Below are 25,299 nucleotides of genomic sequence, written 5' to 3' on the forward strand. Positions count from 1 at the left end.
CTTGTGGATTCCTGGGAACTTCCCTAGCACCCAGTTTCTCCCTATCCCCATGATGTCTCCCTCTATCATGGTATCTCTTTCATTGCTCTCCCACTCCACCCCTGTTCCAGCTCGACCATCTCGTCCCCTTATGTTCTCATCCCCCATCTCCTACCCTCCATTGCCCACCCATCATCCCCAGTTTACTCAGGAGATCTCATCTATTTCTCCTTCCCAGGGCACTCCATGCATCCCTCTTTGGGTCCTCCTTGTTAGCTAGCTTCTCTGGAGCTGTGAGTTATAGTCTGGTTATCCTTTGCTTTACATCTAGAATCCACTTATGAGTGAGTACATACCATGTTTGTCCTTCTGAGTCTGGGTTACCTCACTCAGGATGATATTTTCTAGTTCCATCCATTTGCCTGCACATTTCATGGTGTCATTTTTTTTACTGCTGAGTAGTACTCCATTGGGTATATGTACCACATTTTCTTTATCCATTCTTCAGTTGAGGGGCATCTAGGTTGTTTCCAGGTTCTGGCTATTACGAATAATGCTGCTAGTGACTGTCCACATATCAAAAGCAAAACACATCATTCAGGACTAGACTGGTTTATTAGTACATCAAGATTCTTTGATACTGGCCAGATTATATCAGTCATTTTGGTATCAACGTTTTATGTTGGTCAAAACATTTGAATGATGGTTTAACAAATCTTTAATAAATCTGAGAAAATAAAAAAAATAAAAATTAAAAATAAGTAATTGAAAGGGCTGGAGAGATGGCTCAGTGGTTAAGAGCACTGGCTGTACTCTTCCAGAGGTCCTGAGTTCAATTCCCAGCACCCACATGGTGGTTCACAACTGTCTGTAACAGGATCTGATGCCCTCTTCTGTCATGCAGGTAAACATGCAGAGCATTTATACATAAAATAGAAATAAATAAAATTTTAAAATTTTCTTACACTTAAATTAACCTGTAACTCTTATTTGTGTTTAGCCACGTGGCTTGGTACCTTTTCTCAGTTCTGCCTTCACATCTTGCTTCCTCTGTGTCTGGCCGGCAACTCCTGACTCTGCCTTCTTCTTCCCAGAATTCTCCTTGTCTGCTTATCCCGCGTATACTTCCTGCCTGGCTACTGGCCAATCAGCGTTTTATTAAACTAGTGTACAAAAGCATTATCCCACAGCATGTCCCCTTTTCTGACAACCTGAAGTTAGTATTTACAACATGTATCACAGACTAAGTTTTCATACATCAAAAGTTCTTCCAAATCAATCATTACAAAGATTTATGCCAGCCAGGCAGTGCTGGCACACACCTTTAGTGCCAGCACTCGGGAGGCTGAGGCAGGTGGATCTCTGTGAGTTCAAGGCCAGCCTGGGCTACAGAGCTACACAAAGAAACCCTGTCTTGAAAAGCAAAAAAAAAAAAAAAAAAAAAAAAAGATTTATACTGTTTAAAAGTAAGCTAAAAGGTCAGGTTTACCCTGGTAGACCAGGCCACTTGGGAGACTGGGTTAAGAAGAACACCTAACCCCATAAGTTGGAAGCCAGTCTGGACCAAGTGGTGAAAATTAAAAATCAAAATCCTAAGGCACTGGGTTCCATCTCTAGTACTACCAAAACAAAAGGGAGGTGGGGGGGGGGGGTTTACAAAATAAGGATAATGGGCACTGTGAACCGAAATTCGCTCCCCCCTAAAAAAGCCACACCCATGTTAAAGATTCTAACGTCTAATTGGCTAATCAGATTACATAATTGTGACTAGATGGACTATGACAGGTTTGGAACCAAATTACCTTGGGCTATCTTTAGTCTTAATAGACTGTCACTGTACATGCCCTGGTTGACATAACATTTTTATGACGGGTAAACCGTTTTGGAAAGTACAAACAGACCCCTCGCCTCCACCAACCCCAGTAACATCTGAGGCCTACAGACTTTCCCTGTTTACTGTAACCAGCTTTTTACAGGTGACTTATGGCTTATTTTGTTCTGTAACTATTAAAACTTTACAAAACGTTTACCATGTTGGAACAAACATCATATTTGAGGTAAAATAAAATCTGTGTTCCCAGGTCACGTTAGTTCCAGAATAAACTCCTCTTCCCTGTAAGGTGAGAACCCTGGTTTGTGGTTGTGGTTGTTGTTGATGTTGATGTTGTCCCTGTAAGGCGAGAACCCTGGTTTGTGGTTGTTGTTGTTGCTTTGCATGACACCAATAAAACTATTACAACCACCTACCCTTCTTAGTAACAGGGAACTTAGAATTAAAGACGCCAGTTTTAAGGATCAAACTCATAAAACTCTGCCATCCGAGCAACTTCTGTCTTAGCTGCAGTCAGTCTATAAATTCTTTCACACCAAACTCATTGTTTTAGCGCTCGGGTTTGGTTTTAGGAGGAAGCCCCACATGTATAAAACCAAGTTACCAGGGACACTCTGTTCCCGGCCCTCTCCCTGCCTGGCACTGCGGCCAGGAGCAGGATCAGCTATAAATTCCTCGGGCCGCCGCTCCTACTTCTCAGCAGGACCGCCCTTGGCCCAAGCACGCATGCGCACACCCGGTGCCCCGCCTCCGTCCCACGCTCAGAGCGCGCTTGCGCACATCTTGTCGAAGCCCGCCGTCCTTGGCGACGCCGGGCGCGCATGCGCACACCTCGCGGCCTGCGCTAGCTCGAGGTCCCAGGAGGCCCCGCGTGGTTTCCATGGCGACGCCCCGCTTCCTTAGGTCCTGGGTTGAGGCAGCTGCCGGAGCAGCTCGGAGCAGGTAACGGCCTTGCCACCGCCGCCCCCCGCAGTCGTGGTCCGGTCTGCCGGCGCCGGCCTCTGCGGAGCCGCCCGACAAGCTCCCCGCGGGGGTCGGGCGTCGCGGATCTCTTGGCCCGCTCGGACCTCCCGCCTCGCGGTGCCTTGGCGGAGCTGGTAACGTAGCCCCGGCGCCTCCCTGCCCAGGAAGTGCGGCCTGCACACACTGGAGCATGCGCCACCGGGGTCGCTGATGGTCCCCAAAGTGTGGAGAGCGCGAATGGGGCCCAAACCTCGGTGCCCCCGCTTCCCGGCCTTCGGTGCATCGGAATCCCGAACCTCCGTTGTGCATTTACACCCTGCTGGTTTGCTCTTCCTTCCAACCCGCCCACTGGCATCTCCAGGTGCCTCTCCGTGGGGAGTCTAAATCTTGCTGAAATGTCCCATGTTCTCCACCCACAAGTCAGACTTGGGGCTCTTGGTCAACCCAACTTCCCCTGAGTGCCTTACAATTACCTTGACAACGGTTAATTCATTTCAGGCCAGCTTTTTGTTGGCCGTACATGACATTGAACCTGTTTTCTGTTTACATGAATCACTTAGATGGACTCAACCAGTTCCAGAGATTCATCGCCCACATAAATGCCAGTGAGCCCAAAAATGTGTGTATTCAGTCCCGGCCCCTTCTCTGAGTGTCAGACGGTGAACTCAGCCGCAGCCGACACTGTCTTAGCAGGTGTCCAAGGCGTTTCAATGCTCCCTTGAACCAAGGTGTCCCATAACCCCGCAGCCCAGCTCCTCCCACACTCATAATCCACCCGGTTGCTGGAAACTCCATCCTTCCACTTACTCAGGCTTTGGTGTCTGGCTTGACTTTATCAGCAAACCCTCTCATAATACACCCAGCACGGGTTCATAGTTGTACCACTTCTCCCAACCCCCCACTGTCACTATATCAGTCCCTGGATTATTTCAGTAATATGATTGTTTTCCTTGCTATGTCCTTTCTCTACTTGAGCATGGTCATTTTATACTAGTAAGGTTTTATGGGACTTGAAAATCCATGCTTTCCATAGGTAAAAACATTATTTTAGGCCGGGTGGTGGTGCCGCACATCTTTAATCGCAGCACTTGAGAGGCAGAGGCAGGCAGATCTCTGTAAAGTTGAGGCCACCCTGGTCTAGTCTACAGAGTGAGTGCCAGAGCTACACAGAGAGAAGAGGGAGGGAGGGAGGGAGGGAGGGAGGGAGGGAGGGAGGAAGGGAGGAAAGAAAGAAAGAAAGAAAGAAAGAAAGAAAGAAAGAAAGAAAGAAAGAAAGAAAGAAAGAAAGAAAGAAAGAAAGAAAGAAAGAAAGAAAGAAAGGGAAAACCCACAGTATTTTAGTATATATTTTTGAAAATTCCCGGTTTTAAGGCAAGACTACCTAAGCATGGTAGGGCTGACAAATTATAGCTTGAGTCCCTGGATTCAAACTGTGGAGAGAACTTTAAAAAGGGATGAAAAGGGACTGTACAGAAAAACAAAACTCAGAGCTGCCTCCTAACCCTGACCTCTCATTCCATCCTCAACTCTTCTCTCCCAGGATCCTTAACCATGGAGGTCCTCACGTTCAGTGTCTGTTTCCCGCCTGTCTCCCCGACACCAAGCACACATTAGTGCCTACAGCTTTGAGCCCTTAACCATAAGCACTCAGATGAGTGACATCACTTGTTACTATTACTCAGATATACCCAGCTCACCATGCACAAGCAGTGCCTCCCAGCGGACTGAACGGGAAGCTTGTCCACTATAAACCAGCGTGCCTCCACCCTTCACACAACACCCTGTAAACCACCCAGCCTTGGGGATGAGTCCTGAGCACTTCTCCTCATGTTGCAGCCACTTCATGTCAGTCAGCCTTCCATAGCTACAACAAATACTGAAGATAGTCAACTTATAAAGAGCAAAGGTCAATGGTCAGTTGACCCTGTTGCTTAAACCTGTGGTAAGGACCACAGTCCCTATTGAAGACATGTTCCAGAGACCTAAATTCTCTATTATATAATCCTCACAGAGTTGTATCTCTTTCCTTTAAAGCAAAAGAGACCCCTAAAGACTAGTTTATTGCCAACATAAGAGTTTCCCCAAACTTGCTCATTTACCTTTGTGTTCCTCATGATTTCCTAACACATCACATAGTTCCTGGCACATGACATGTTGGAATAGTGAATGGAATGAAAGTCCAGTGTATACAAGATTAATGTTAACTGCTAGGTGTTCTAGTACAATTTCAATGAAATATAATGAAAATTATAGTAAAAAAAAATAAACACTAGGAAAAAGTAAAGTTAGGGGAGTTAGAAACAGACATTTCTCTGATGACCTGTAGTCCTTCCTGGTGCCCATATCAGCTTTCTCTGACAGGGCAATCCACTGCAATTACTACCACTTGGTGGAAGCAGAGGCTGGGCTTCCAGTCCTGAAGGCAAGACTTTGCTGTGTCCATGAATTCAAAACCAAATAAATGCATGCAATTATTAAATGTTCAAAGCCCACAAAGCCAGTGTGTAACCATCCAAAGGTTGGAACTTGACACTTCTCATGTTGCAACTCTTGAAATGTGTATGTGTGTGTGTGTGTGTGTGTGTGTGTGTGTGTGTGTGTGTATGTGTGTATGTGTGTGTGCTTTGACACAGAATCTCAATATGTAATTCTGATTGGCCTGAAACTCACTATGTAGACTAGGCTGGCCTCAAACTCAGAGATCCCCCACCCCGCTCCACTTGAAGAATGCTGGGGTTGGGTTAAAGGTGTGTTCCACTATGTCTGGCCTGTCTGGCTCACTTGCAGGTTTTAGAGCTGGGCCTTAGAAGTCATTGAGAAATCAGCTAATTTCTTGCCTTAGCAGCTGGGACTAAACAGCTACTTGTATTGGCGAAGCTAGAGTATAACTCCAGATCTCTCAATCAATCTATCTATCTATCTCTCTCTCTCTCTCCCTCTCTCTCTCTCTCTCTCTCTCTCTCTCTCTTCATGTTAATTCTTAATTTCCATTTGTCAGTGTTCAGATCCTTAACTTTCTGTATCAAAAAGTAGATAGAGTATTAGAAGATACTGTGTTTGGAATGGCTTTCTTTAAAACCCTAGGATTCTGATTCTTCTCCCCTGCACAGTGCCCTGTGTATACGCTAAGGGAAGAGATTTTCCTGGCCATTCACTGTTCCCGAACATGCTCCAGCCTCTGCCTCATTTACTAAGGGTTGCTTTAGGAGTTCTTTATAGATTAAGGAAATTAGCAGTTTGTCATGCGTATTAGAACTAGTTTCCCTGTTTGTAGCATGCCATTACATTTTATTTGTTTTTTTTTTTTTATTTAACCTTTATTTTATGTGCATTGGTGTGAAGGTATGAGATCCTCTGGAACTGGAGTTACAGACAGTTGAAAGCTGCCATGTGGGTGCTGGGAATTGAACCCAGGTCCTCTGGAAGAACAACCAGTGTTCTTAACCGCTGAGCCATCTCTCCAGCCCCCTAAACTCTTTTTTTTTTTAAAGATTTATTTTATTTATTATGTATACAGTGTTCTGTCTGCTTGTATGCTTGCAGGCCAGAAGAGGGCACCAGGTCTCTTTATAGATGGTTGTGAGCCACCATGTGGTACTGGGAATTGAACTCAGGACCTCTGGAAGAGCAGTCAATGCTCTTAATCTCTGAGCCATCTCTCCAGCCTCATCCACTAAAACTCTTCATTTTATTTGTTATACAGAAGTTTTCATTTATATGCCATCAGTTTTATTGTTTCCATTTCAGCCTGGGCTTTATGCCTTGCCAAATCTTATTTTTTCTTTGTTTCTTTCTTTTTTTTTCTTTCTTTTTTTTTTTTTTTGTTTTGTTTTGTTTTTTTGAGACAGGGTTTCTCTGTCTAACAGCCCTGGCCATCCTGAAACTCATTTTGTAGACAACACTGGCCTCAAACTTACAGAGATCCACCTCCCTCTGCTTCCCAAGTGCTGGGATTAAAGGTGTGCACCACCACCACCCAACCAAAATCTTGTGTTTTCATTTAAGATATTCATCTTAACATGTATATCTCAAATCCATCTAATAAGTAAGGAATGCAGTAAGAGTTCACTTTGGATTTACAGATAACATCTAGCCTGTGATGGTCTGCTTGTTACTTGGTCCACAACTATTCATGCTCCTCTCTTCCATCATGTGGACAGCGTACTCAGGCACTGTGCCCATGGTAGCCTTACTTCACCATGTCTGTGGGCTCAGTCCTTGTTGCCATTCTTCTTCAGAGTCTGTGTTTTCCCATACTTATTGCATCTGATTGATATCATTTAGTCCAATTTCAAGCCTTGATGTATTATTGGGAATGCTCTGGTTATGTTAATTATATTAGGGACAATTACATCTTTAGAATCTTTGTCATTATGATGTAAGAACAAAATGTTTCTCTTCATATAAATCTTTTAATGATTTAAAGGTTTTCTTCATAGTAAATAGATATTTTATCTATTTTCTAAGTCATCTTAGTTTACATGTAAAAAATATTTTTATATCCATTTCATAGCCTTTACTTTTATTTGGGGGGGGTGGTATGTGTCATGCATGTGCAGGTACATGTGGGTGTTCATGTGTGTGGAAGTCAAAAAACAATACAAGGTGTCTTTCCCACTAGATCTCCACCTTATTATTTTTAAAGATTACTATTTTGCAGGTGTGTGTGTGTGTGTTGGTATGTGTACATGAGTGCAAGTACCCACAGAAGCCAGAAGAGGGTACCAGATCCTCTGGAGCTGGAGTACAGGCAGTTCTGAGCCTGCGTGTGATGCTGACACTAGAACTCCAGTCCTCTGCAAGAGTAGCAATTGCTCTTAACCACTGAGCCATCTCTCCAGCCCCACCTCCACCTTAATTTGAAGAGAGGATCTTCCACTGAACCTGGAGCTCATCAATCAGCTAGTCTGGCCACAAGCCCCAGGGGTCCTCCTGCCCCTGCCTCCCCAGTGCTGGCATTGCAGGCCTGAGCCACTGGGCCCAGCCTGTGGCTTGAGTGCTAGGAATCAGAGCCCAGGTCCTCATGCTCATGGTATTAGTCAGTGTACTGACTAAGCTATTGCCACAGCCCCATCTTTCTTAGTGTTTCATAAGGTTTTCTAAGGATACATTTCTGTTCTCTGCAGTTAATAAATAAGTTACCTCTCATTTTCCAGTATTTATACCTTTGGTTTCTTTCTCATGTGTGACGTTTTAGTTGTGAGTCTTGCCTTTAATGGCTGAACCATCTCTCCAGTGCTTTTACTCATGTCTGATTCCATTGTCTAGTACATGAAGAACAATATTAGTTACAGATAGAAGGTATCCTTCTCTTTATCCTTATTCCAGCTTGACATTTCACCATTAACATATTTATTCATTTATCACGTTGAGGAAGATTTCATTTAGAGCATTTTCAGCTGTGTTTAGCAGTAGTGAAGTTTTGTCAGAAGTAATGAACATGCATACAGAAATTAAGGAGGCACAGAAAAATTCTGAAAAGAAACTTATTTGGTCATATTTATTGAACACTCAGTATCCCTAGGAGTTCATCTAGACTCTAGAGGTATAACATTAGGCAAAGCAGTTATGTTGTCCACAGTGAAACATAAAGTAACATATAAGCCAAGTAAGGGCTGATGTGCACTACATTATGATCTGTGCTAAAGAAAACAAGCAGTACAGAAGGGAATAGTGTGTGTCAAGAATGAGTAAGGAAGCCGGGCGGTGGTGGCTCATGCCTTTAGTCTCAGCACTTGGGAAGCAGACGTAGGCAGATCTCTGTGAGTTCAAGGCCAGCCTGGTCTACAGAGTGAGTTCCAGGACAGCCAGGGCTACACTGATAAACTTTGCCACGGGAAAAAAAAAAAAGAATGAGTGGGCCAGGCGGTGGTGGCGCACGCCTTTAATCCCAGCACTCAGAGGCAGAGCCAGGTGGATCTCTGTGAGTTCGAACCCAGCCTGGTCTACTGAGCAAGATCCAGGACAAGCACCAAAACTATACAGAGAAACCCTGTCTCGAAAAAACAAAAACAAAAACAAAGAATGAGTAAGGAAAGGGAAATGTGTTGAGCTGTCATTTCCCACCAACAGATGTGGAAGCTGAGACACAGCCGGTGAGCCAAGGATGCTGAACAGTAACCCCCTTCCCTGGACAGAATCCAGAGCATTGCTCCCACTGAGCTTGCCTGCAAGGGCATATGATACAGGAATCTGCAGAAAGAGATTTAAGCTCTGCAGGCATGACAGTTACCTCGCCATAGGATAATCTGGGAAGAAACACAGTCATTCCATTTAAATTGTACACATGAATTAGTAATCACTCAGTATACAGTATTTGGATTTTTCTTACACGGTCCTGGGTGGATCCTAAGCACTGGGGAAAAGGGGAGGGGCTATGGCTGTAATACTAATGATCAGAAATCATGTAAGTCATGAGACCCACTGAGAACCATGTATAATAATCACCAACCAATATCACTGCTTCTGAAATAACACGAAGAGCTACCAGTCATACCAAGAGGCTTTCCTTTGGCATTTTGTCATTTATAGTAACACATAATGCAATAACTTTTTTGTTGGACACCAGAAAAAAAGAATAGGCAGCTAAAACACAGGCTCTTGTATGACTTTTTCAGATCTTATTTCCACACAGCTGTCTGATGATCACAGCCAAGCATTTCCTAGTCAATGCTGTGTTCCAGACAAAAGCAGCTTAGGAGAGGAGAGGTGTGTTTTGCTCACAGTCTGAGGGACAGTCATTTTTGAGGAAGGCAGTGGTAGCAGTAGCTTGAGGCCCCGGTCACATCACATCCAGTCAGGATGCAGAAAGTGAGTTCTGGTGCTCAGCTAGCTTTCTCCTTTTCGTCCACCCAAAACCCTAACCTGTGTGATGGTGCTGCCCATGTCTAGGTCGGGTCTTTCCACCTCGGTGAACCTAATCTAGAAGGTCCCTCACCAGTCACACCCTGAGCTTTGTCACCTAGGTGACTCTAGATCATGTCAAGTTGATAATCAGGAATAATTGCAGTTGGGGACTGGGGAAATGGTTAAGAGCTTGGCTGCTCTAGAGAAGGACCCAGGTTCAGTTCCCAGCACTCACATGATGGTTCACAACCATCTATAACTCCAGGTCCAGGGGATCCGACGCCCTCTTCTCTTCTCCAGGGGCACCAGGCATATGAGTAATGCAGGCAGAACACCCATACACATAATGGATTTTTAAAAGAAGAGTAAGTACAACTGCCAATAGCTGATTTCTCTTTGGAAGAAAAAAAAGGCCTCAATGTATGTTGAATACTGTACAGACAAATATAGACAGCATCTTAGCTACTTTTCTGTTGCTATGAAGAGACACCATGACCAAAGCAACTTATAAAAGAAAGCATTTAATTTTGGGGCTTACATTTCCAGAGGATTAGAACCCATGGCCACCATGGTAAGGAGCATGTCAGCAAACAGACAGGCATGGCATTGACACAGTAGCTGAGATCTTAGATCTGATCCAGACGGAGGAGACAGAGAGCTGATCACAAAGCCCACCCTCAGTGACACCTCCTCTGTTAAGACTGCCCCTCTTAATCCTTCCCAAACCGTTCTACCATCTGCAGACCAAGCATTTGAATATAAGTATGCTCATTCAAACCACAACATATAGATGATAGGGGATAGATTGATACTGTTCCTATACAAATGTATCTGTGAGATTAACATTTCTATTTTGTAATATTTTAGGGTTTTTTGAAATATAGACTTTATTGTAAAAAAAAAGACTAGAACATGTCAAAATGTCCTACCTTGGAAACTTCATGAGGAAACAGTGAAGAGTGCTCCGCATCAGGCATACAGTTCATCTCTAGACACCTTAGAGAATGAGTTTGAAAAAGAGCAACAGGTATGCAGTAACTCATCTTTAAATAATTCGCTATGTGCTTTTTTATCTGCCTTATTGCAAAATTAGGATGGAAAAACAGTGTAGAATGATGATAACTCATGTGTACACCTTGATCTAGAAGATTATCTTTCCCTTTATAATAGATACACAGTGCAAAGGTTTACTACTGTTAAGAATATTCTTATGTCTCCCTCTGTAGTAGACAGACAGAATGCAAAGGTTTACTAATGTTATGAACAGTGGTCCCTTTGGTCTGGTGCAATCCGTGAGCAGACATCATGCAGATTCTCCATTGTAACAGCTGGTACTATTTTGGATTGTGTTCCTGAGTCACAACAGCAAAGAAACACCTGTACACCTTGCACGACAGAAACAAAAGTTTGCTTCAAGTGAATAAAACAGACACCATCATACTATAAACACCAATCGTTCAAAGTGTAAAGACTGCCAAAAAAAAAAAAAAAAAAAAAAAAAAAAAAAAAAAACCTCGAACTAGACACTCACTCCTCAGATTTGACAGAGCAAAGTCAGGCACTAGGAGGCTCTTACAGACTTGCTTATTTCAGCATCTTGAAGATAGTATGCTTTTCTAACCTGGCACCCAATAAACACTAAACAAATATTCTCTGGATGTGCTAATTAATGAAGACTACTAGGGTTGAGCCAGGCCATTGTGTCCTGTGTAATCAGAAATTCACATGTGGAGACAGCATAAGTATTTGTTGGGAACTGTGAAATGCAGCCTAGTCATGTTATTTCATAGACACTCTAGAACAGTTTAATCAGCTAAAAAATGCACTCCTCCTGATATTAATCATCAATGAATTTATAACAGATTGATGATGAAACAGAAATCTAGATTGGAAACTCCAGAGAGCACATCTCATTGCTGACTACAGTGACATGCAAAAGTCAAAACTTGCTTTTACTTTGGTTTACATTGCCAATGATGGGTCTTAACTCTGTCTCAGCACAGGTGAACCCAAACAGCAATATTCAGCAACAGAAGTGGAGATTTTAGTATAGTCCTAGGGTCCTGGGAATTCCAGAATACTAATGTTCCATCTCTTTGGTGGGTATAATGTATGCTAAGTACAGGTACTCCTCCAACCAACAGTGGGACTATATTCATGTAAACTTATCTTCAAAAATATGTTGGGGGCAGGGGAGCTGGAGAGATGGCTCAGCAGTTAAGAGCACTGACTGGCCTTGTAGAGGATGCAGGTTTGGTTCCCAGCACCACCAGTCAAGTCTCAATTATCTGTAACTACAGTTCCAGAAGATCTGACGCCCACTTCTGGCCTAAGAGGGCACCAGGCACACACATGGTACACATACACATACCTTTGGTGACATAAGTTTGGTGACCTAAGTTCAATCCCCCAAACCCACATAAAGATAGGAGAGAACTGACTTTGACCTCCACATGCATGCCATGGTCTGCATGTGCCCACACATAAATTATGCATTCACACAATAATAGAAAATATTTTTTCAATGTTTAAGCCAGGAGCGGTAACACAGGCAGAAGCAGGTGGATCTCATCGAGTTCAGTGCCAGCCTGGCCTATACACAGCAAGATCAGGACAGCCAGAGCGACATAGAGACCCTGTCTCAAAAAAGCAAAGACCAGACTGGTCTAGAACTCAGAGATCCACCTGCTTCTGTCTCTCCAGTCCTAGGACTAAAGCACATGTCTCTATGCCTGGCTGCAATCCCCTTCTTTATCCCTGGGGACACTCACCTGTTCCCTACTTCAAGGAAGGAATATGATTTGTCAAAGAAATCACTTGTCTGTTTCTCCAAATTGGTTGGTGTCAGGTTCCAGTAATCCTCGGCAGCCAGTGGTGGACAGTAAGGGTGCTACTTCTATGTCCTGTTAAAACAGTTAACAAGTGGCCACAATCCAGAACTAGCCAAATCTAAGTCAAAAGCATTGACTATAAGTGACTAGCATAGAAGGACAGGGAGCTTGGATTTAGCCAGTTTTAAAATGCTAAGTTAACCTCTAATTGTAAGCAGGAACTTTCCGAACAGTCAAGTGACACAGTTTCAAAGCCGTGGCGATTTTCTTTACCCAGTTTCCTCACTCGCCTAGTAAAAGCCTTTAAGCCCTTCCCACAGAGCCTGAAACTGCAAACCACAGCTGGCTGCTGCTCGGTTCATGAATGGATGTTTAGTTAAAAATCATAACATTCAAGCTGGCACACACTTTTAATCCCAACATTGGGGAGGCAGAGGCAGGTGGATCTCTGAGAGTTCCAGGACAGCCAGAGCTACACAGAGAAACCCTGTCTCAAAAAAATATAAAATAAAAAGTCACCTCATAACATTGTTAGCATGCTTTGGGTTAATTTGGAACACTCGTGGTCTCCTAGGAAGTACTTCACCCCCTGTCCTGACTCAGGCCCAGTCAGGCTGAGCTCATGGAGACGCAGAGCTGAGTGCAGGGAAAGAGCAGAGCTGCCTTCCTTGTGGTATCCTGTCGTGTCCAGGGATACCCCTGCCACGACCTGTAAGAATGGTCCTTCCAGTGGATAGTTTCCAGGCCTTCAGCAGGCAGCCCCCCATGACACTCACTCCTAACACCATCCCCATGTCTTGAGTGGTGACTGAACCTGGGCCTCAGGTAAGTGCTGTACCGCTCTCCCTCTACTGTCTACATCTACTTTTCACTAGCACTCACCTTAGTTCCTTAAACAAACAATGACTAGAAGGGAACATCCGCCATTGGGAAAGGACTTTGCTTTTGTTTTTGTTTTAAGATGGCTAATATAATATCTAATGTGAGAGAGACTGAAGGTTTTCCTCCTAAAACCCAAATCAAGACAAGGACGTCCAGTCTCACCATCCTGAGAGGTTCTGTCCAGTGTAACCAAGCAAGAAAAAGAAATAATCATCCATGCAATGAAAGAATTCCGCTTTCTTTATGCACAGGCTATACAGTCACCCATGGAGAAAGTATGAGAGGCCAGGGACTAGAGAGATGGCTCGGCTGCTCTTGTAGAGGACCTAGTTTCAGTTCCCAGCACCCACATGTCAGCTCACAACCATGTATAACTCCAGTTCTGTGAGATGCCCTTTGGTGACCTGTGCAGGCACTGTATTCAGGTGGCATGCATACATACATGCAGGCAAAACACCTATACACATAAATACACCCAGTTATCTCTTTAAGTATGAGAAGATCCACAAAACACTAGAACTAGTGCGCAGGCCAAGCAAGGTTGCAGGAGACAAGATCAATATTCAAACTCAGTGGCAGTCTGTACACTGACAGGGAACCAGCAGAAACTGAAGTTAAAACATAACCAGTCACAGCAGTCATGCTAGTTCCTATAAAAGGTATGAAATTGGGAATGAACCTAACAAAATTCAAGACTTTTTCAGACTGAAAACTGTAGAACAGTGTCAAAAGAAACCCCAGGCAACCTAAAAATACATGTTCAGTGTACATGGATTGGACTATCAATGGTGGAAGGTACCTGAATTTACCTCCAGATTATATATAATCTCTATCCTGTCATCCAGATTATACATAATCTCTATCCTGTCGTCCAGATTATACATAATCTCTATGCTGTCGTCCAGATTATACATAATCTCTGTCCTATCATCCAGATTATACATACTCTCTATTCTGTCAGACCATTTCTAGACATACAATTATAGACCCCCACCCCCAGTCCTGACCAAGGGCCACGTGGGGTACAGGGGCACAGTGCCAACCTCCAGCTGCCCCGCAATGCGAAAAGAAGGGCAGGGTGGGCTGGGGGCGGGGCGAGAGTGCTGACCCACATGAGAGGCCTGTGCCCCTGGAATGTGACTTGGACCGTGGGCCTGCGGGTCCCTGGAGAGGTTGGCCTGTGACTCCCCTTTCCCCTGGCTGGGAATTGAACTCAGGGCCTCCAGAAGAACAGCCAGTGCTCTTAACCTCTGAGCCATCTCTCCAGCCCCACTTCTTCCCCCCCCCCTTTTTTTTTTAGGTTTATTTATTATTTATTATACAGTATTCTGCCTGCATGTGTCCCTACAGGCCAGAAGAGGGCACCAGATCTCACTACAAGTGGTTGTGAGCCACCATGTGGTTGCTGGGAATTGAACTCAGGACCTCTGGAAGAGCAGCCAGTGCTCTTAACCTCTGAGCCATCTCCTCAGACAAACCAATTTAGAAATTATCTGGAAGCCAGGCACTGGTGGCACACACCTTTAATCCCAGCACTCGAGAGGCAGAGCCAGGTGGATCTCTGTGAGTTTGAGGCCAGCCTGGTCTACAGATGGAGATCCAGGACAGGCACCAAAACTACACAGAGAAACCCTGTCTCGAAAAAAACAAAAAAAAAAAAAAAAATGAAGATAGAGTTGGAGGATTAATGTGCCTCACTTCAAGATAAAGCTGCAGCTCGGACTATGGACCTGCCGGTCAGTAGAGCAGTGGCCAGTGGGAAAGAGAAGCCCATAAACATCTACATGTGAATAGCTGAGTTTTACAAAAGTGAAAATTCTGTGGGAAATCTACTTTGAAAACATGGTACCAGGCATGGCAGCTCACACCTTTAATTCCAGCACTCTAGAGGCAGAGGCAGACAGATCACTGTAAGTTCAAGGCCAGGCTGGAATACACATACAATTCCAGAACAGCTTGGACAAAATAGAGAAACCTTGTCTCAAGGGGGAATAGGGGCTGGAATGCTGGAACAGTTGGCTGTGCAGCCATTAAGAGTGAATGTTCCCTCAATACAGTATCTTAGCACACCCTGGTCCTCCCAGCTTCTTGGAAGGTGGAAGGGCTTGCTGGCCACTAGCCTACCTCCAGGTTCAGTGAGAGAACCTGTTTAAAAAGAATAAGGCAGTGAGTGATAGAGCAGGCCACCCACATCCTCCTTAACGTCCACACATGTGCACTTACATTCCTCACACATGCATACATCCTACACATATTACACTCACAAACACTACACATACCACATTGGCATACACCACACATACCTATATACTCACTAATACACCACATGCAGGCACCACATACACTTATACTACATTCATAAATATTTGAGATAAATTCTCATTATATAGCCTTGGCTAGCCTGGAATTGGCCATGTGAACCAGGCAGGCCTCAACTCAGAGATCTGCCTGTTTCTGCCTCCCAAGTGTTGAGTTTAAAGGCCTGTGCCACCATGCCAGCCAAACACTTTTTTTTTTTTTTTTTTTTTTTTTTTTTTTTTTTTTTTGGTTTTTTGAGACAATGTTTCTCTGTAGCTTTTGGAACCTGTCCTGGATCTCACTCTGTAGACCAGGCTGGCCTCGAACTCACAGAGATCCACCTGCCTCTGCCTCCCGAGTGCTGGGATTAAAGGCATGTGTCACCACCACCTGGCCACATACAATTTTTGAATTGCATCCCAAACATTTGGAAATGCCTTTTTTCATAAAAATATGTAGTTTTAATAAGTCAAAGAAGTTGGCCTTTTGATTGTATATTTAAAAATTATGTGTGTTTTGGGTCAAGCAATGTCACAGTGAAGAGAACTCTAAACCAAACAGACCTGGGTTCAAACTCAGCTGTTCCCTTCACAAACTCTGTGACTTTAGACAAGTTACTTATCATTTCTGAGCCCTCACTCCATCTATAGAGCAGGATGGACAACAACCATCTCACAGGACGGCCTCCTGAACAGGTGAGCTGATGTGTGCAAAGCCCCAACTTGTGCTTGGCACAGAGCAGGTAGGGTCAGGCACAGCAGCACCATTCACGGCTGTAAAGTGTTGGTTATGGCAGCAGAGGGCTAGGTCTGAAGTTACGCGGGACAAGTCAGGGTTTCTATCTTGGAGACTTCGCAGTGCAATGGGGACTTTCCAGCGGTCTCTCCTGATGAAATAGTGGTGGGAAGTGGCACCTTCCACTTGATGTGCCAGCAGTACAGAGTCCCTCCTCCAGGATGGACGCTTGGCATGGGGCAGACACCATCTCACTGTGGAATTGCTGGCGTTTGTCACATTGTGCAGACAGCCAGGTGTAGATCCAGGTCTACTTCAACACCATCTGTCCTGTGTTACAACAACACTCCCTGCCATCACGAGACTTGCTGGGCTGAGTGCAGCAGGAAAAGCCCTTCAACCAGGCATACTGGTGCTAACCTGTAATCTCAGCACCGGGAGACAGGGGCAAGAGGTTCCAGAGTTCAAGGTCATCCTCAGCTACATAGTTGAAGCCCAGCCTGGGCTACACATGATCTGTCTCAAAAAAAAAAAAACAAGGTATGATGGTTGAGTAGGTGAAAGTGCTTCCCACACAAACCTAGAAAACTGAGCTCATCCTAAGAACCAATGTAAAGGTGGGAGGAAAAGCATCTTCCCACCTCCATACCTGTGCTCATGCACGCGCGCGCGCACACACACACACACACTCCTGACAAATGCAACACATCTTTTCATAATTAAACAAATGAGTCATAAACAGAAGTAACACCCCTTTTTATAGTTAAAGTAATATTCTGCAGCACAAACAAATGTAACACATCTTTACCTAGTTAAATATTCTACAACACCACAGAGTACCTTTAGCCCTTTAGGGTGTCCTGCACCAACATCTGGGATTCATTGTCTTTCGTGTGCATGGATGCTTTGTCTGCATGTGTGTCTGTGTGCCACATGCATGCCTGGTACCCATGGAGGCCAAAAGAAGGTGCCGGATCCCCTGGAACTGGAGTTACAGACTGTTGGAAGCTGCCATGTGGGTGCTAGGAATTGAACACTGGTTCTTGCTTAAAACCTCTTAGCCATCTCTCCAGCCCCAACATCTGGGATTCTTTTTTTTTTTTTTTTTTTTTTTTTTGGTTTTTCGAGGCAGGGTTTCTCCGTGTAGCTTTGCGCCTGTCCTGGGACTCACTTGGTAGCCCAGGCTGGCCTCGAACTCACAGAGATCCGCCTGGCTCTGCCTCTCGAGTGCTGGGATTAAAGGCATGCGCCACCACTGCCCGGCTCATCTGGGATTCTTAATCCAGAGGTTCACAAAGCAGGACCTTTGCCTGGAATGCTGCCCACTGCTACCCAGAAAAGAACTCTGGAAAGAGAATTTTTTGTGCTGGGATGATGTGAAGTGCTACTAGCTGTCCACACTGTGAAGCCAGAAAAGGACCCAGGTCTGAGCTGCAAAGCTTGGATGGTCCCCTCCCCTTTGACCCATCAGAGCCTCCTCCTCCTCTGTACAGTGAGGATTGTTGATGCATGCACGGTCTGCACATCATAAAAACAACAGTTAAACAAAATGCCAGTATTACTAGTCAGGTCATATGGCTAAGATTCTTAGTGGGAAAATATGAATTGCATAATATGTTCCATCAACCAAGGAGAAGGCTTAAAGCGTTAAACGTGCAGCAAAAGGCAGAAGCCAACTCGGGGACACAGAGCTCCCCGTAGTGGTGCATTCCTGTTGCAAAGGACCTTACACCAGCTAATAATATCTCTTTTGCTTTCTTGATAAAACAGAATTGAGAACTGAATGAAAAAGCCATGCTTTTAAAGTTGCCTGCGATGGATTGGTTTGTTTCATTCTACTGATGAGGTAGGCTACTATGCAAGAGCTTCCAGTAGCCTCATCCTTCCTAATGTTGAGCCTCTGCGTTCCAACTCAAGTTAATTGTGCTGAGTGTATGCGTTGGGGGTTCTTCTTGTGTGTGACTTCCTATTCTATCCATTTCAAATTCTCAGTTCAAATAGCTCACACCAAGAGAATCTGAAAGTGTCTTCCTTGAATGACATTGAGTCTACCTCTGAGGTCACTGAACAGCTCTTAACAAACCATACAGACCTAGCTGATTATGGCAGCATGCCTATAATCCTACTGCTGGGGAAGCTGAGGCAGGAGGATTAGAGTTTGAGGCCAGCCTGGTCAGAAGACAGCAGGTATAGCAGGAGTTTCTCGGTCCCACCCAGTCCTGCAGCAGCTTAAAAATAATCACTCAGAGGCTTACATTAATTACAAACTGTTTAGTCTATGGCTCAGGCTTGTCATTGACTAGCTCTTACAACTTAATTTAACCCATTTCTATTCATCTACGTTTTGCCATGTGGCTTTGTGGCGTTGCCTGTGTTCCATTACATCTTGTCCCCCGGCAGTGCCCAGCATCTCCTCTGACTCCACCTTCCTTCTCCCTCTGTCTCTGCTTGGATTTCCGGCCTGGCTCTAACCTGTCTTGCCATAGGCCAGAGCAGCTTCTTTATTAACTAATGGTAGCAACACATATTCACAGCATACAGAAAGACCATCCCACAGCAAGCAGGTTCAGTAGATAAAGAAGCTTGCCACCAAGCTGACAACATGAAGATGCCCAGATGAACTAGTTCTGGCAAGTTGTCCTCTGACCTCCATATATGTACATTTCAACCTCATAAATACATAAATTTAAAATATACATATTTTAATAATGCTGGGCTGGTTTCTAGATCCCTTTAGAAGGAAGAGCCAATGAACAAGGGGAATTCATTGCTTTTGTTTTCCTTCTCTCTTTTTTTTTAAAGATTTATTTATTTATTATGTATACAGAATGTATGACTGCAGGCCAGAAGAGAGCACCAGATCTCATTACAGATGGTTGTGAGCCACCATGTGGTTGCTGAGAATTGAACTCAGGACCTCTGGAAGAGCAGTCAGTGCTCTTAACCTCTGAGCCATCTCTCCAGCCCCTTCCTTCTCTTTTTTTAAACATAAATTGTGGCCATCCTGGGCTACTCCTTTGAAAGAAGCCGCCATTTAAAAATGGCTCAGCAGTTAAAAGCACTTGCTGCCCTTGCAGAGGGCCTGGGTTGTGTTCCCAGCACCCACATGGCAGGTCACAACCATGTGTAACTCCAGTTCCAGGGGATCTGACGCCCTCTTCTGGCCTCCACAGGCACTGCACACATGTGGTGCACAGACACACACAGGCAAACACGCATATACATAAAAATAAATCAGAAAAGTTGCCAGTGTTGTTATCAGATAGTTTTATATTGCCTATAAAGATTATCAACGTTTGACCCCAAGGTCCTATATTTCATGTATAAATAATGTAAGACCTAATTGAGACTGTTCCAGAAAATGCTTTTTAATAATGTATTATTCTAGGCCAAGCAGTGGTGGCACATGCCTTTAATCTCAGCACTCAAGAGACACAGCCAGGCAGATCTCTGTGAGTTCAAGGCCAGCCTGGTCTACAGAATGAGTGCCAGGACAGGCACCAAAACTACATGGAGAAACCCTATCTCGATAAATAAATAAATAAATAAATAAATAAATAAATAAATAAATAAATAAAGTATTATTCTGAGCTGGAGATGGTGACACAGCCTTTAATCTCAGCACTTGGGAGGCAAAGAAAGGCAGATCTCTATGACTTTGAGGCTGACCTGTTCTACATAGTTAGCTCCAGGCCAAGCAGGACTGACAATGAAATCTTGTCTCAAAAAAGCAGTACATTTCACATTCTTAATTATTTATTGTAGTAAGAAAATACACTAAAGCACGGGCCTACTTTAACGCAGTATCCATAAGCTGAAGCATCCTTTTCTCCTGCTAGGTTGTGGACTATGTCTCTGGCTGATACAACCAAAGCACACACAAATGAGCATTTCCCCAGCCTGGCACTAGGAGGCAACAGGAGGTCTGCAGAAGGCAAGAGTAGCCCGGACGCTGGCAACCTGTCAAGGAACAGCAGGGCTTCCAATGGGAGTGTAGATTACAGCAGGTCTCAGTGCTCCTACAGAAGCCTGGCTTCCCACTATGACTATTCTGAAGACTTTCTTTCCGAGTGCTCTGAAGCAACCACCAACAGATATCAGTCAGAGCGGCTTCTGGGGAAAGAGCAGGAGAAGAGAAAGTATATTTCTAAAATCCCCCAGCATAAAGGTAAGAAGTCATACGTTCCTGCCAGGCTGCAGCCCTGGTCACAGCGGCGTCTTTGTTTAATGACGGTATCTTGGAGTGGTCCACAATCATCACAGTGTATGTTGCTACTGCTGTGAAGAGACACCATGACCACAGCAGCTCTTATAAGGGAAACTTTTAATGGGGTGGCTGGATTACAGTTGGAGGTTCAGCCCATTATCATCATGACAGGGAGCATGGCGGCGTGCAGGCAGATGTGGTGCTGGAGCTGAGAGTGCTGCATCTTGCAGGCAACAGAAAGTTGACTGTCACACTGAGGGAAGCTTGAGCAAAAGAGACCTCAAAGCCCACCCTCACAGTGACACAGTTCCTCTAACAAGGCCACAACTAATAGGGCCTCTCCCTTCGGGGGCCATTTTCTTTCAAACCACCACAACAGGTGAGCTTTTATAAACAGAATTGGGAAATAGATAATTAAGGATAGTTATACAATAACAAGAAGCTGTAGCCTTGTCCCGGCAGAGATGACCCTCCAAGCCTGCTAGTAGGGACAGTTCTGGTATTAGTTAATAGGCAGTCTCATCGCAAATACTCAGTAAATGGCTTTTAGCCTTTGGTCTTAGCTAAAGAATCAAAGTTTGAACCGAGTGGCGGTGATGCATGCCTTTAATCCCAGCACTCGAGAGGAAGAGCCAGGAGGATCTCTGAGAGTTCAAGGCCAGCCTGGTCTATAGAGTGAGATCCAGGAGAGGCATCAAAACTACACAGAGAAACTCCATCTCAAAAAAACCAAAAAAAAAAAAAAAGAAAGAAAGAAAGAAAAGAAGAACAGAAAAAATTTAAAAAAGAAAGAAAGTTTGAACTGCCAATGGAATGTCATTGTCTTGTCTTGACACCCCAAAAAGACAGTATCCCGGCCGGGCGGTGGTGGCGCACGCCTTTAATCCCAGCACTCGGGAGGCAGAGCCAGGCGGATCTCTGTGAGTTCGAGGCCAGCCTGGACTACCAAGTGAGTCCCAGGAAAGGCGCAAAGCTACACAGAGAAACCCTGTCTCGAAAAACCAAAAAAAAAAAAAAAAGACAGTATCCCAAGTCTGGTGAGGATGTTGACAATTTTGAAAACCAACACCACCCAAAGGGCTGTTAGTGACACCTTTTCTTGTGGCCTTTTGTTTTATTTTTAGAGACAAGACCTTACTGTGTAGCTCTGGCTGTCCTGGATCTCACTCTGTAGACCAGGCTGCCCTTGAACTCACAGAGATCCACCTGCCTCTGCCTCCAGAGTGCTGGGATTGAAGGCGTAGACTTTAAAAGCACTAATTATATCAGCTCCCGTCCAAGTTAGATTTAGCTTTGTGCCACCTCCCACCTCCTCCTCCTTTCCCACTGCCCAGACTGGAATCACTTTTGCCTATTTTAAGCAATGGGCACTGGTCTGTACTCATTAGGCAGGCAGCTGAGAAGGAACTGATGGAGAGCCTGCTGTCTGAGGGGCTCCTCTACTCACTGCCTCTCCCCAACCTGCTGCTACCAAGTGTGTCTAGGATGCTCTGTGGCACTTCAGAATCTGTATATTCTTCAGGTCTTTATCTACCCATTTTTCTAAGATGGATGTGTCTGTGAGCCACAAGACATCTTATGCATTTGGGGGTCTATATGTATTCTGGGCTTTTCCAGAGGGAAATACCCACAGCTTTCACTAGGTTCTCAAAGGGCTAAAAGTCCCCTTTCTAGTAGGACAAGAGCGGATCTCATGCAGTACCAGAGCCCCGTACACAACATGAAAAACCCACTTCTTTGTTTCATGCTAAGATGCTGTCAGAGTCTAGAGCACTTCAAAGAGACAATCATAGCAAATGACATCAAGGTTAAGCGGGTCCCCCCATGTACATCTGCAGTGTACAAGTCTCTGAACACCCAGCCTCTGGAACCAGAATTGACTCAAGATGAGGAACAAAAATGTTTGACTGGGGGCTGGAGAAGTGACTTGGCAGTTAAGAGCACTTGTTCCTACAGAAAACCTGGGTCTGATTCTCAGGACTTCATGGTGGCTCACAGCCATCTATAATCCCAGTTCCAGGAATCTAACAGTTATTTATATATGTGGTGCACATGCATGAGTGCAGGCAAAATATTGACACATTAAATAAAAATAAAAATGTGTGACTGAAGGGAGTCATCTCAGAGCCCACTGGGAGAACCGTGGTGACTTAAATAGCTGGTCTACATCACACTGAACTAGTTTCCATTGCTGTGATGAAACATCCTCACCAAAAGACAAGTTGGGGAGGAAAGGGTTTATCTGGCTTACACTTCCACATCACTGTTCATCACTGAAGGAAGTCAGGACAGGAACTCAAACAGGGCAGGAACCTGGAGGCAGGAGCTGATACAGAAGCCATGGAGGAAAGCTGTTTACTGGCTTGTTCAGCCTGCTTTCTTATAGAACCCAGGACCACCAGCCTAGAGATGGCACCACCCACGATGGGCTGGACCAACCCCATCAATCACAAATTAAGAAAATGCACTACAGGCCTGCCTACACCTGATCTTGTAGAGGCATTTTCTTCATTGAAGTTCCCACCTCTCAAAAATGTCCAGCACAGTGGTTTCTAATAGAATTTGTGTTCTGTTTGAAATGACATCTCATTTAGCTCAGGCTATCCTGATCCTTCTGCCTCTATTTCCCCAGTGCTGGGATACAGGAATGTGCCTCCACACCTGCCAGCATTTTTGAAAAACTTATAGCAGATAACTAAACATAGGCTTTAGAATCCAAGATGTTGTTTTCAATCCATTCTGTCACATCATGGCTGTATAAGCTTGGATGACTTAAAATAAATCTCCAGATACAAAATAAATATAACTGGCTGAAGAATTGTCAGTGAGACATGAGTATGTGAAAAGCCAGCAGCAGGCAGAGTCAGTGAGCCTCCTTTTGCCTCCTAGTTCCACGGCTTTTATGGATGTGGGGGGGGAGGGTCGCCACACTTGTGCATATCTGTACACCTGTGTGCACTGCTGCTAACCATCTGCATTGTCTGCTCACACAGGCCAGAAGGACATCCAGGCTGAGAAAAAGCACATCTGGAATTCTTCATTTTTCAACTCTCAAATTCAAACAATTGCCAAAAGAAGAGACGCCATGACACATCGAATATTGTCAGCCAGGCTTCATAAGATTAAAGAGCTGAAGAATGAGCTAGCCGACATACATCGAAAGCTGGAAGCCACTGTCATAGAAAACCAATTTTTGAAACAACTTCAGCTTAGGCACTTGAAAGCTATAGGGAAATATGTGAACTCACAAAACAATCTACCTCAAATTACAGTTAGGCACCAGAATGAGGTGAAGAACCTGCGTCAGCTCCTTCGGAAATCCCAGGAGAAGGAGCGAACTGTGTCAAGGAAACTGCGAGAAACCGACAGTGAGTTGCTGAGGACCAAAGATGCCTTGCAGGCCCTACAGAAACTTTCAGAAGACAAAAACCTTGCAGAAAGAGAAGAACTGACTCACAGGTTGACTGTTCTTACAGCCAAAATGGAGGCAAATGACAAAAAAATACAGGTTTGTATCTCAGAAGTCCAGTATTGATAGAGAGGGTGCATAGTTCACATCCAGCTCACCACAGGGAGTAACTGTGTTTAGTGTTGAGTGGGGGAAGGGAGGCAGGGCTGGAAGGAACACAAGTCTCAGGGCTGATGTCTGCTCCCCTGAGTGAGCAAGTGTTTTCTCCAGCCAGATGTGTATCTGAAAGCAGCTGTTCTGACGGCCACACAGGGCATCTCCTGTGAACCAGAGGTCTACTGTGTGTTGTGGGAATCGCCCTTTGAAATGAATGCCTGCTTTCAGCTCCTACTGAAAGGCTGCCTCCCCTTGCCAGAGTATGGTGTCTGTCTGTCTGTCTGTCGGGCTTCTTTTGCTTTTGTCTCGCCTCAAACAGTTTTAGTTGTTTCAAAATGTTTCTCCAGGAAGAAGAAAGGAAAGGGAAAAGGAGGGGAAGAGAATGGAGGGGAGGGGAAAAGAGAGAAGAGGAGAGAGGAAAGGGAAGGAGGGAGGGAGGGAGGGGAGAAGGGGAGGAATGGAATTAAAGTAACTGAAGAAATGGATGAACAGATTTTCCTCCACAGACCCTGGCTGTCAAAAGCCAAGGGATGTCACTAAAAGGGACAGTGTGGGAGAAGGCACTAATCACACAGAGTCCTGCCTGTTATCCATGATCATCATGGACATAAATACAGATGGAGTCAATGTACTGCTCATTTCTTCCATACTTGATGGTGACAGATACTTTCTATGATAACTATTGGGTTGTTTCACCCACATTTTCATACCATTCTGCTGGAGAAGTTCTACTTTCAAAGACAACTGTCTTCCGTGGAATGAGTATTAGGAACCAACAACACCGAGTAGCCCTGTCACTCTGCTACACCTAGGTCACCATCTGAGGTGCTAGTGCATCTGGGGGGCCCACCCCTAGCAGGTGCCTGTTGTCCCCGTCTTATAATCCAGCACTGTGGAGGGTGGCATGAAGCCCCATTACAACCTTCATGTCTGTTCTCCAGGAATCGCTGTCCTTCATGGTCTGCACTGAGGCTGGACCCTCTAGGGAGAGGAGCCAAGGGTCACCACCTGCAGAGACAGCAGAATGACACATTTGGGCCCCACATTAAGTTTGACTCTGGTTGTACTTGTTCTTCAGGATGTGTTTGAATATTAAGTATCAGTGTGCAGAGTTTGTAAGGAACATTTGAGCATTTGGCTGGAAAGATATTTATTCTCTAGA

At 44.8% G+C, this 25,299-nt stretch overlaps 1 protein-coding gene across 2 annotated transcripts in view; it reads left to right on the forward strand.

Moving 5' to 3' along the window:
• Positions 1 to 10,490: 10,490 nt before the first annotated feature.
• The window catches only part of Lca5l (lebercilin LCA5 like), a 29,611-nt gene continuing 14,802 nt past the window's right edge, over positions 10,491 to 25,299 (forward strand). For both annotated transcript variants that reach the window (XM_059277556.1, XM_059277557.1), the window contains exons 1-3: positions 10,491 to 10,646; positions 20,205 to 20,533; positions 23,566 to 24,080. In XM_059277556.1, coding sequence (XP_059133539.1) covers positions 10,624 to 10,646; positions 20,205 to 20,533; positions 23,566 to 24,080 — 867 coding nt within the window. In that variant the 5' untranslated portion in view covers positions 10,491 to 10,623. The remainder of the gene's footprint in view (positions 10,647 to 20,204; positions 20,534 to 23,565; positions 24,081 to 25,299) is intronic.

The sequence above is a fragment of the Peromyscus eremicus genome, chromosome 12 (assembly GCF_949786415.1).
Source record: "Peromyscus eremicus chromosome 12, PerEre_H2_v1, whole genome shotgun sequence".
Taxonomy (NCBI): Eukaryota; Metazoa; Chordata; class Mammalia; order Rodentia; family Cricetidae; genus Peromyscus; species Peromyscus eremicus.